Source organism: Vanellus vanellus (genome assembly GCF_965231255.1).
Source record: "Vanellus vanellus genome assembly, chromosome: 16".
Taxonomy (NCBI): Eukaryota; Metazoa; Chordata; class Aves; order Charadriiformes; family Charadriidae; genus Vanellus; species Vanellus vanellus.
Window position 1 is genome coordinate 13,355,942 of NC_138921.1, and position 13,564 is coordinate 13,369,505.

Genomic DNA, 13,564 nt, shown 5'->3' on the forward strand with positions numbered 1-13,564 from the left:
GGGAAGTGCTCTAGTAAAACAGGACACTGTACACTGCTGTAGTCTGTTACAGAGACGAGAGAAAAATCAGTGCCAACTCAAATAAGTCAGCCAACGAACCTTACCTGTAACTCGGTACATGTAAGATAACAGGTCTCCAGTTAACTCTTCAGAAATGGCAAAAATACACAGGCTGTCTCTGATGAGCTTGCCTTGTGTTGTGGTAAATAATATAAAGCATTTAATGGCTAACGATTTTCACAGCTTTCTTTCAAAATGCTAATGATCTGCAATGGAAACAGGTACTATAGCAGCCACTTCATCAATAATAAATATATTCTTTATTTTACAGAGACATTGTCTTCAAGTTTTTAATTTAAAAAATACATCACTAAGCCACCTCTCTTGCTGCTGGAGCATACAACCAGGATGTTGTTGCTATTTGACCTATCACATAGGCAAGCATATAAGATTGTCCTAGAGGGCATTAGCTGGAACAGCAGCAGCCTTCAAGACATGAGGAACAGAAGACATTAACAGAGCCACAGATCCCTTGCTGACACCTTCCAGCAGCAAGCGTGGCTGATGGCTCACAGCCATTTTCATCTACACACATGCCAAGCCTGCCTTGGCAAAAATTCCAACTGGTAAGAATTCATCTTTAACATAAAGGACCTGCATTGTATTGCCCGCCTATATCACAGATTTGGTTCTCCAAGAGTAACGTTACAAACATCCGCAAGATGCTAAGCGCTCAACTCCCATTTAAGACAGTGGGACCAGACCATGCTGGACAGACCTACAGGACCAGGCAATAAGGAATCTACTTTCTTCATTGCATGAACTCCATCATTACAGTTTGAAGCTGCATATGAAGAGGACTCCTAGTTTTGGAAACACTATGCTCTACTTCAAGCATTCACAGTAAATAAATAGCTTCTGATGTGGCTAATTAGCATAGGAAGGTAATAAAAAAATTTTTGGAGACAGCTTTTTCTTTTACTTCTTTAAAATCCTCTGGGAGACACCTCCAAGAATCAGCCATCAACTATAAAAAGGTACCATCTTAAATTTTAGAAAATAAGTAATGTCAAACATTGATTCTCACTGTGAAGTTCTATCTTCACATTTCCCATCAGTATCAACCCAGTCTATCAAAGTCCACCCTCGTTTGGCTTGGAGTCATTTCTCTGAAGAAAGCAGCCAGTTTGACCATCCATTTCCCTCAGCGCCAGTGCATTTGAAGTTCATTGCCAACATGAGATATGACACTGGAAAAACTGGATCCCTACCACAAATTATTTGAAAATGATAGAAACAGTCGCATCCACCTCAGAGAAGCCTGTCAGCACTGGGCTGTAAAAAGCAGGCTGACAAGCAGTCAAGCCACTGGATGTACAAGTCAGAGTACAGAAGTACATCTGCTGTCATAAAGCTAATGCCAAGTTCATCACCCCACAAAGTGGAGCGTGAGATTTCATTGCAAAAGCAGAAACACAAGCCAAGTGATTAAGTTTCTGTGCAAGTCTTTGACTGCATGCTCAAGTGGCACTGGTCACTATGCAGAAGTATTCAAATTTTAGGGAGGGTTTCCTTTTATGGTATGAAAGTTTTGGCAATTTAAGATCAATTATTCAAGCCTGCCTGGAAAACTGTAATAGGTATTTAAATACTGCAAAGCAAAAAGGTAGTTTTAAAGGAGCTCAGAACACCATAAGCAGTCCACTAAGAAAGCTGAGGGAAGTGAGGACAGGAAAATAAAACATCCACTGACTCCCTGTAGAGCACTCAGTCCAAAAAACCAAAAAAAAACCAAACCCAAAAAATCAACCCCAAACAAAGAAGATGAATTAGTGTTTCAGCCATGGATGAGCTTCAATGGAAGCTTTGCTTCTGTCTCCATAGTCATACAACAGTTCTTCACCTGCATTAATGTCTCTGGAAGCTATCAGTATGAGATGAGGCACACCATCAATGTCATGAAGCTTTGTTTGACAATTGCCACATTTGCTGTGATTAATCAGTCTTCCCAGACGATTCGTTTCTTTCGTAGCATCAACACTGAAAGAACAAGAACAGAACACAGGATTGCTGCATATCGTGCAGTCACATTTGTGGGTAAAAACCAAAGTGCAAATCAGATAAAGAATCAGGAATCCACACAAGGCTTCAAAAATGAAGGAAAACCAGAACATTACAGAATATTCATACGAGTGAACAGACAGCACATAATATGGCAATGTAGGTAAACTAAAGCAATTCTGGGAGATTAGATTAGCACAAAACCCAGAAAATAGAAAATTTTGGACTATGTTTTTGAGCTGCCTGTTTCCAAGCAGCTCTCAACTGTTCAGGAGGAATAGCAGGATCCAGATGTAGAACACCAAACAGAAAGGCTTGATACCTTAAATAGCCTCCCCTCCCTCAAGAAAGCTGTGTCCAAGCTAAGTAGTATCCACTGAGTAAGCCACCAAGAGTCTACCCACACAGAAGGCTGAGAATGCCTAAATACTACATGCTCAACTTGCAGAGACCTAAATACTAAAGCTCTAGTTCTCCTCATTGCAAAAGAAATGTTATGGCAGCTGTCACTATGGCCTCTAGACTGACAGTCAGAAACATAGAATATAGGGTGCTTCAAGGTAATTAATATACAGGTTAAGTGACCCGCACTCCAGTATCCGGTAACATCAGCCAAGGAGGAAAGAACACACAGTCCAAGTAGTTGCTTTGAGAGAACTGGAGTTTGGGGCAAATGACACAGCACATAGAGGGATAAAGCATGCACACAGGGTGGGTGTCAGGTACTAGGGTAAGAAGGAGACCCAGTCAAAGACAGCTGAAGGAAACATTTCTCTTCCAGTAAGTTTGTCCATACCGATTTTCAAACAAAATCCTTGCAACTCAAGAAAAATAGTTAGTTTTACAAGATAATAAATTCAGACAGAGCTAGAGGTCTCATCCAAGCAGATACAACTGTCCATACAGCTTGTGCTGTACTTCAGAGAATGGGGCTTTGAGTCACCTACCTTTCCTTTTAGTCCAGAGGTACAGGAGGCTCTTGGACTATGACAGAGCTTCAAAAATATTTCCTAATTCATGGTTCCCATTAATTATTTTTTTTGCATGAGAACAAGAAAAGACTTAGCAGCATTCAAAGCCTCTATCACTCAACTATCACACTCAAGGGAAGAGAAGCTTACCAGTACGTTTTGCTGAGGTACTGAAAATAGTACATATAGCAGCCTGTGGATGGATCTTGAGCATACAGAGCTTCTCGCTTTTTAGCATCAGTGATCTCTATGAGATCCCCATGATATTCCACCACAAATTCTCCTCGATTAAAATGTTTAGTAGCGATTACTCCTCTCCCTTTGCCATCGATGTAATCAATCTGTTGAGTTGAAAAGAAAATCAGACGGGAAATTAGAAAGTGTTTACATGACTAGAAACATGCTGTTTACTAAGAAATGAGTGACTTGTCATTAAGAAATGCTACAGCAGGGTATTGGTGTGTATCACAGACAGAGCTGTAGAAGCACGATGCACAGCATCATGGAAGAAATACAGGATGAGTCTGGGACACACCCTGAGTTACCAGGTATTTTGATACAAAGCCTTCTAATCAAAGAACTAAGAATTACTTTAAATAAACGGTACACAGAGAATAATTATCTATTTTTGCTTTTAAACTACCTATTAGCTGAGGCGGTAAGTTTTTCCATTTGAGGTTCACCATCATCACGATTAGGATGCACAGGTTAAGAAGTCAGAGGAACAGAAAGATCAATCACAGAAATTATATTTATCACCCACCAATATACTTTATTATTCCTGCCTTCCCTGTAAATTGGACAACTCCAAGGAAGTTCTCCTATCACTGTCATAGATGTGACAGTGTGACTTGCAGGCTGCTGCTTTTCAACAATCACAGCTCTTCCGCACTTCCAGAAGCCATTTCTGCTTTAAATTCTAAAAAGGGTGATCAGAGTAACCCAAATGGTAAGCACTTGGTCCCAATAACTAGTATTTGCTAGCAGCGGAAGGAAAACCAGTACAACACATTATCCCAAGTGCCATAATGAAGACCCACGGCAACTTGCTGTAAATAGGCTAAGATAATTTGTTACTATACAGACAGTATATAAGGGTGTTACCTTTAAAGCATATGACAATTAAGATGCTATATCTACCCCCATTTCTGGAAGCTAATCCAAGAAATGAGATACTGAAGGGAACAACTGCATTTTCAGTAAAGACTACAAAGGCCCTTTAATATTTATGGCCGAAGCTGCACATACATATTCTTCAGAGCCAAATATTGTCCATCCAAAAGGAAAGACAGCGTGCTCCAATTTTGCTGCACTTTCATCTTATTATCGAGGAACTGCAGCAGTTCTGAGACTGAGTTCTGCTACTTTCTGCTTAAAGAGATTAACAGCAAGATACTGTATAAACACGGCTACTCAGGTTGGCATTGCTGTTACCTTCATTCCTTCTTCTTTCCCACTTGTAATTAGCTCATCTATTTTCCTCCTCTCCTCAGTCTGCAGAAGAAACAAGAACAAATAAAACCACAGTATTGTTGATAGTTTTGGTAGCTTACTCTATAGTTAAAAGGAAAAACTATGCTACATTTCCAGCAAAACTGAATGGTAAAGAGACAAATTTCTGCCCCTCAAAATACATAAGCAGCTAGATTCTATCCTAGAAGAACTGGATCAGCATTTCCTAATTTTAAGAACGTCCTTAACAGTACTTCCAGTGCATAATGCTACTTGTATTTGGCCAATGGAAACCATTTACAGATAGTTATGCTCTTCCTCAAACATTCAATTAACTTGCAATGTTGTAAGTAATATCATTTTAACAAGAAGCACTACCTCCAATTCAGATTTGCTCTTCCTGGAACTTCTTCTAACTGGGTAATAATCTGTCACTTTTCGATTTGGTGTCCTTCCTTGCGTTCTAAGGGATAAGAAAATAGAGAACATGCATATTTCAGACTATTTGTGAAGTTACACCTCTAGGACAGAGGTGTCTCTAAGAAATTTTTATTTCCAGTTTGGTATGTTAAAAGGTCATCAATATGAATCAGCGTTTCTTTTCAGTGCTCTTCATTTCAAGGCAAAAGCTAGATGTACTAAGTCTTTAACAACAAGAGTGAAATGCCATTGGTAACCAACTGAAGGTCACATTACACGGCTGAAGCCCCCTGTGTGCCTTGCCAGAAGGCACGCTAAAATTTAGGTCATGAAAACTGCTTGGCAGGGAATTCATTGATGTGAGGTCACATTACTCTGATATCATGAGAAAGATTATCAGCTCAGCCAGGAAGCCTCCAACTGTAATTAATCTAATATTCTATTTCTGACAAGAGACATTCTCATTTGTCCACAGACAAGTAGGTCTTAATGGCTCATTAATTTCTTTTTCTGTAGGTGGTCAGCAAGTATTTCACTTGAGATAAAATACACTAGCCTTGCTTTCAAGGAAAACAGAAGTCCTCTGGCAAGGTAGATAAATACTTCGGGTGCTATTTTATATTTTCAAACATATTATTCTTGAGAAAACAAAGAAGACTCCGTTAAGATTTGTTCCCCCCAACATAACCATTTGCTTAAAAATGGCAACAAAACAAGAGTAACATTAATTCTGGGTCTGACTGTAGTTCCTGAAGGAAAAATGCAGATCAAAGTCTTCTGGTGCAAAAGGACACACAGAAGACAAGCTTTTACAATCCAGAAGTCACTTACTTTCTCCTTGGTCCACGTTTTGCTTTAACCATCTTTTTCTGAGCTGGCTTTGCATTGGCCTCATCAGTACAGTCTGAAGGCAGGGACACCTTTTGGGTTTCTACAGTTTCTTGGTTTTGATCAGAGGAGGGCACCGAAGCATTGCACCCACTTTCTTTATCTTTCTGGTCTTCTGGTTTCATAGCACCTTCAATTATATTGCCACCATTCTTTTTTTCTGGTGACAGGAAAATAAAGTAAGGCTCTGAACTTAGGATCATCTATACCAGAGGGCTTTAAATGAATTCCAATGGTTTCTAGTCCAAGTTTCTAGTTCTGTCAAACAGGAGAAAGAGGAAGGGAATGATACAATCTCTTTCTGCTAAAACCCAGAGATAGGCTGTTACTCAACTTTTCACTAGTCATTGCCACAGTATACAATACAGAGGAAGAGATGAGTAGAGAAAGGGTAAAAAAGAGACCAAGTACTTTGCCATGTTAAGCTTGTGACTCTTTTTTTCAAACCTGATGTCGTGGTTTAACCCCAGCCAGCAACTAGGACCACGAAGCCACTTGCTCACACACACCCCTCCCCCAGAAGGGCAGGGAAAAGAGGGAGAAAAGGAGGGGAAAGGGAAAAAAAAAACAAAACCAAAACTCATGGGTTGAGATAAAGACAGTTTAATAGAACAATGATGGAAAGGGAAAATAATAATAATAATGGCAAAAGAACATACATAATAAAGTGATACAACACAAGTCACTCTCACCACCTGGTGATCAGTTGCCCAGCTCATCCTGAGCCGTGATCACAGATCCGTGCCACCCAGCCAACCCCTATTTATATACTAAGCATAATGTCTATGGTATGGAATATTCCTGTGGCCAGCTTGTACTGTCTGTGCTCCCTCTCAGCTTCTATGGGAAGCTGAAAAAGTCCCCAACTAATGTAAAACATTAGTTGTCAACAACTAAAACAATTATCAGCATCATTCTCACACCAAACCCAAAACACAACAGCTATTAGAAAGAAAATTACCTCTACCACAGCTGAAGCCAGGACACCTGAACATGCAGCACCTTCAGTGCAGTGTTTGAAACAACTGCACAGATTGCATCTGGCATACTAAATTATCAAGCTGCTGTAAGCTAATCAACATCCTGCACTGAAGAGGGAAAGGAAGCCTCTCTGGATCCTGCACTGCTGTGATCAGTAGCTGCAGACCCTAGTACCAAGTGGCCAACACCACTCAGACAAAATCCACAGGAGCTAAAGGGCTGGGACTTACAAGAAGTCTACCTCACACACAACCAACATTTTCTTGGTTGCACGCATCCTACCTTGGTATGACCACATCCTCCTTCTCAGCAAACTGATTTAGAGGTAGGTGAGCTTGGCTTAAAGCTGAAAATAGTTTTTATTTAAAGCAAATCACCAGGTTTAACAGTCCCATCTGCTAAGACAGATACTTCAATGTGCTGGAGAAATGAAGCACAGCTGCAAGGCTAAAGCAGTGGGATAACCTAAAGCCATCTTCACTTTGTCAAAATTGGAGAGCTAAATTAGGAGCTAAAGGCCCTAAGTTTCCAGAAAACCTGACACTCCCTGTGTTGAGTGGGACATAAAATACCTGCTTGCTAAAAGTGTTTGCATCAAAATGTTTTGACAAATTACCAAGGTTATTAAACGCACCTTTAAATACAAGCCAGCTTTTTTTTTTTTTTTTTTTTCCTTCCTCCATAAACTTATGGAACATTCCCATTTCTACTCACTACAATGAAGCACCTACGAAGCCTGGCAATCAGCATCCACAGTCTGTACTCCTCTTTTTCACTACCTTTATTTCATCCTGAAAATGTAATTAATCTTCTACCAGTACCTCAACCTCATACTTAATTTGACTTTGAATTGCCTTCATATAAATTAGTATAAAGTAGTTAAATTATAGAATAAACTAGTTTTAGGTAATAAAACAGACCAGAAAAAAATTAGATAAACTGCTAAACACTGACCTGAAGAAGGAGGGTAGTAATAGAATTGCAGGGAGATTCAGGCATATTGAAAACGCAAACATTAGCTTTTTATATCCAGAGAGACAATACTAACATAGCCAGACAAAAAAAAAAAAAAAAAAAAAAAAACAACCCACACACAGGAAAAATAGCCTAGTAAACCTGTGACCTGAGTTTTGAAAAGGATAAGGACACCCTCATCTTTGTAGAGTACCAGTTTGCCAACAGAGTTGTAGCACTGGGAAAGCCACTGGGCCAAGGGAGGTGCCTGGCCTTCTTGACTGTGTATTAGAGTTCTCAAATTGGGGGTGGGGGGAGCACATTTAATGAGGCAAGCAATCCAAAGACCAATCTTACCATCTCCTTTCCTGTAGGTTTCGTTTAGTGTTTTGCCCTGACATTTCACCTCGTGATACATGACAGAGTTTTCTTCTTGAAGCGGGGGGCGAGCACCAGGAGTTTTGTTAGGATTCAGGTAGCTGTAGATTTTGGATTGACCAATAAACACATTCTCCTAAAACAGACCCACACAAAAATCAGTACATCACAGAAATGCCAGGTACCTCAAGTTGGTATCCACAACACGCTGCAAAGACCAGAGCTGACAGCTAACTGTTGTAATGCAAATTACACTGCTGTAATGCATCATCCTTGCTGTTGTTACTATTTCTACTAAGTGAAAACATAACAGTGGTAAGCACTCAGAGAACTTTATTAATGCAAACTCTCAGTCCAAAAGGACTTTCACATAAAATGTGGCAGGATGGAGTAGTTGTAACTAATGCCAGCCTCCACTCTGTGCTTCACAGTATGAACTCTGGTGCTAAAAAAAAAAAAAAACAACCCAAAACCCAACCCTGAGCTCCTCAGGAGGAAGGCAGCCTCAAAGAGTGCAAGCCAAAAAAAATATGATTAACACAAATTGCCCAAGCCTAGAACATACCTCTCATAGCCAGAGAGGTATGAGCTTATCCAAACACTCTCATGAGGTGTCAAATGTTACTGCAGTTAATGATATGCTCTACTGAGCAACACAGAAGACAAGAATCAGTTTTGCACAGTCTACCTTGAGTGACACCTCTCAGTCAAGTTTGGGAGATAAACAATGCTATGTTTTTATCCATTATATTTCACAACATAAAGTGTAAAAATTGTTCATGGCAAAAGAAACACAGAACCTACACAAAGCACTCGTGTCCAGCCAGGAAAATGGTAAAACCCTCTGGCTCAGTAAAACACCACAGAGACTGGGGTTTGTACACTGGCTTGGACTCAAAGAACATCAACAGTGAGCAGTATCAAATTCATCAAAGTTTAGTGGAGTCATGCCACCTTTGCTTTTACCATCTCCTGCCACCTTGCCAAGTTTGACTATGCAGCGCACACAGATTTCAACTGTGAAATCTCACTGTCTGGACAAGCAGATGCAACTTGGCCAGAATGAGTTTGTCTTGGCTACAGTTTGGCTCAACTAAAACCAATTTTCAGACATTGCAAGCCAGTTAAAGCAACAAAAACATGCATCCATTTTTTTTAGAAAAGCACACAAAGGTTCCCATTAGTTAAAAAAAGAGCTCAAATATAGCTGACTAAACAAATACTCCAGTATATGCAGTCACACAAACACTAAAAAAGTAAACAAAGCACTCAATAGAATACATAGGGTAATTTTAATAATTAACATAATCATGAGTAACAAACTTAATGTATACATAATTCACACACAAAATAAGAGCAGTTAAAGGCTCAAATCTTAGTCCACAAATAAACTTTACTAACAATTAAGATTACAGTAGAACAGCCTGAAAAAAAGCAAGTCAGTTAGATGCTCACTGATCCCCAGTACTTCTGAAAGGCCTATGAATGACAAGACCTGTTTATCAAAAGACTGGGGCTTTTAAGGGTGAAATACTATGAAAACACTCCATTTTAAGAATTGCAAGCAGTGAACCCTGCACTGCAAAGTTCTCAAGATTTAGTTTAGAGTTTAAATATGGGCATTTCCGGAGAAAGCTAGCAGCAGTGAACTGCAGCAGTCCACCTGCCAACACAGCCTTCTGATTTTCAATACACCATTAACAGGAAACAAACGACAGTTTTTCCAGCATAGCTTCCTCCCCTCGTTCCCAGCTCCCTGCCTGCTGTGCTCTTGGCGCTGCCGAGACGCGGCTGCCACGTCTTTGTCTGTGCCAGGCTTGAGACCCTCAAGAGAGGAGATTTTCTCAGCAGAGTACAGCACACGAAGGGCTGCTGAGGAGCTTCAGGATTTGGTGCAATAGCCACAATTATTTCCACGGGGGATTAAACGCAAAGTGACGATCAACCTCCGGCCAACTGCCTGTCACAGAACTACAGGATGGGGAAGATGGCACGGAAGGATGGCTGAGCCTGGGGCCTGGCTGCTCGCTGACAGCCCCGGCAGCGCCCCATGCTTGCAGGGCAGCTGCGATAGGGCACGGGGAAACACGGAAAGAGTCTAATTCCAGTTAAAGTTAACCCATTTGTGAATGATCCTAGGAGCCCCAGAAGCCAGGCGCCCGGGGCCACGCGTCTCCCCAGGGCAGCCCGCACACCAGCTCGCTCGCACCGCGGGGAGAAGCCCAGGGCACAGAGCAGACCCCCGGGAGCCGCCCGCCGCGCTCGCCCAGGCCCGGGCAGTGCTTACCCCGCCGGTCCGGGGGCGGCCAGGGCCCTTCCTCTCGGCGCTCTCGGGGCTCGCCTCCTCCGCGCCGCCCGCCCTGGCCTTGGGCATGTTCTTCCCTAGGAACAAGGGGGAAAGATCGGCGCCTGAGCCATGTCCGGCGCGGCCGCCCGCGGTCATCGCCCAGCCGCCACGGCCTGCGCCATGTTTAAAGGGCTGGATGCGGCAGGGCGAGCCGCGGCGGCCCAGCCCCTTCCCGGCGAGCTGCGCACACCGCGCGGGGGAGGAGTCCCGCCGGCCCCGGCGCTCCGCGCCTCCCGGGAGGAGCATCCGCGCCGCGGAGATGCCCCTCGCCGCCCGGCCCCCGCCCTGCGCGACAGTCCGCCTCATCCGCGGCCCCGCCGCAACCCCGGCTCTGCTCCTCCCCACCGCCGCGCCCGCGCACCTTTAGCCATGACCGCGGCGGCGTGGCCCGGCACCCAGCAGCCCCCCGCGGCCAGGCTGCCCCGACAGTCCCCGAGGAGGTCCCCCGCCAAAACCAACCGCTCCGCAGTGAGACGCCGCGCTCCCCTCCGCAACCCCATTGGCTTAACCGCGTGCCGATAACCGCTTCCGCGCCTCTGATTGGTGCACAGAGCCGCACCCCGCCCTCTCCCTGTCATACAGAGATGATGGCAGCTCCCGGGAACAGGGTTTAAATGTGAGTTCCCTGGGCGATGATTGGTCCGTGTGAAGAGCAACCGGCGCTCTGATTGGCTGCCCGGGACGGAACGCCCTTCCGCAGCAGGGCCCCGCCACGTGGGTAGGAGGCCCCGCCGGGAACGGGCCCCGCCGGCCCCTCCCTGCCCCGGGAGCGACGGCGGGACGTACCCCCGCCCTGGCCGGCCTGGTGGTGCACCGGCAATACTTCCTCCCTCCTGCGCCGCCTCGTAGCCCCCGCCTCCTCACGTCGGGGCACGGGGCACCCTGGTTCTAGCAGGGCTGCAAAGTTCTGCTCTGAGAAATTATTAAATTGCTTTATGCAATGTCTAGCTTCAATCTCCTCGGTGCAAATTTAAGTCTATAAATTCCATCCTCGAAGGTTGCCTGGACAACAGATAACACTGAAGTGTTAAAGCCCTTCTGGTGTAACCCCCTACTCTGTAACAAGGGCGGCTAAAACACAGCAACACGACAGAGCCATGGCAAGGATGAGCCTTCGGCATCGTGGCCCTGGTGAGAAGCTCACAATAGGTCTCGTACACGTCCTGCAACATCGGGGAAGTCCGGCTGCAAAGCATAAAGCAGGAATGAGGCAAGCGGGCTCAGATCAAGGGATGCTGAATGTTTCTTTGCTAGCAGATGGCATGATGAAAGGTAGGAAATTACCACACAGGACCTCTTTGGTGCTCCTCATTAAGTAGAACAATTATATTGAGCGACATCATATGACTACTCTGTCATCTTATCTGTGTCAGCCCTTTGAAGACCTATCGAACTCTGTGTGCTCAGGATATGGGGCCATGGCAGGCGAGCTGCAAAGCGCCATCATCACAGGGGATGGCTTCCCACCAAAGGCTTATCTGCAGCCACAGACCACTGCTTGTCTCTTGGGCTTTCCTACAGCGACGTAATCAGCCAGTTCAGGACAGCAATACAACTGAAAACTCTCCTTTTCCTTAAGAACAACAACAGAAAAAAACCTCAACACTGTCAACTTCAGCAAAAAACACCCAGAGGGACGGCCTCATCCTGCCCAGGCTGTCCCTCGGCAGCTGGGGAGCGGACAAGACATGGATGTGGCCTAACCACAGAGGAGGCACCAGAAGGCAGCGCAGTGTTTCAGCCTACCCTCTCCCCATTGTGTGATAGCTCTCTGCATGAACAAGCACTTTGAGAAAAGGCAAAAGAAACGCAGCTCTGCATCATCACCCTAATTTCTTATGTCTTCACTAAGAAGGAACACAAATGCATTTCACGGAAAGGCAGTGAAAACACACTGGGTGTTTCTCTGTAAACTCCAGTTGACATGAGCTGACATCAGCTGGACATCACGTTGATGAACTCCTTGATCAAGGCAGGTACACCACGCTCTCCAGAAAAGCACTAGAGCCGTTCGGCAGACACTGGTCTGATTTTTTCCACCCCAATTCACACTGTTCTTTTCACGTAGCCAGGATGTAACTGGAAAAAAAATCTTCATAAATTACTAATGATGCTTTCCTTCTTGCAGTAATTGAGGAACACTGTTCCTAATGTCCTGGGAAAGCTCTGGAAACACCTTTACTGTGGTTTTGCTCAGCTTTTGGAGGCTGAAAAATTTTAATATTAATTTTATACATGTATATTAAACAAAGCAGCCGAGTTTGCATTGAAGCTATGCTGGCCGCCACTAGAGGGCAAAGCAAGCTAAGTAATTATCTTCCCTAAAGCAACAAAGAAAACAACGTCATCTCTAACTGGCCTCTGCTCCCAGGACGGTGGGATCGCGCTATGAATTAACAAAACACGCTGAGCTTACACACACACACACGCAGTCGTCCTTAGCTCTCCCTAGGGAGTTATGGCCAAAAAGCCAGTCGCCAGGGGAAGCTAAACTGCCGTCACATGTACGGCTATAGCCCGAAAGAGGCGCCTGCCCGCAGCCGCCAGTCACCGTGACTCAGGACACCCGGCACACGGAAGGGGGTGGCCGGCTCCTGCGCTCCCGAGGGAGCAGCACGGCTCCCACCAGCACCAGCATTAAAAACCCAGTGACCTAAATATTATATCAGATGGCGCTGCAAGGGCAGCTCCCCTGAGCACCGTTTTCACGTGGAAATGCGGAATTGTTTTGTGGGGGAAGGGGTGAAAAATTAATGAGCAAGGCTTTGGATTTGCTCAAAAAGGAAAGAAAATCTTCAGAGTAAATACCTTCAGGTTAAATTAACATTTCATCTACTTTAAAAAAAATAATATTTTTAGGACCTTTGAATTCAAAAGTTCCATTTCTTTCAAATATAACAATAAGACATGCTTGTTAAATATTTCCAACTGACAGCGAGTTCTTGCTGTAGTTCTTGCTTGCACAGCACCTGTCATATTTGCAATTAAATATCACAACATTTACACAAATTTCTTATTCACAAGATGAAATCCTGACAATTTGTGTTTCAGCCACTGTACCTCTCCATTAGAAAGCAAGTAAAAACGATGCCCTAAGGGTAAGTGTTGAGTG

General features: G+C 44.1%; 1 protein-coding gene across 1 annotated transcript; it reads right to left on the bottom strand.

The window, feature by feature from the left end:
• Positions 1–1,766: 1,766 nt before the first annotated feature.
• KMT5A (lysine methyltransferase 5A) lies at positions 1,767–10,698 on the bottom strand (the record flags this gene model as incomplete). The annotated part of the gene is made up of 7 exons (XM_082491605.1): positions 1,767–2,040; positions 3,183–3,373; positions 4,467–4,526; positions 4,863–4,947; positions 5,736–5,952; positions 8,085–8,241; positions 10,393–10,698. 7 exons carry the CDS (start codon positions 10,696–10,698, stop codon positions 1,830–1,832), a joined length of 1,227 nt encoding a protein of 408 aa, XP_082347731.1. The 3' UTR covers positions 1,767–1,829.
• Between the last annotated feature and the right edge of the window lie 2,866 nt (positions 10,699–13,564).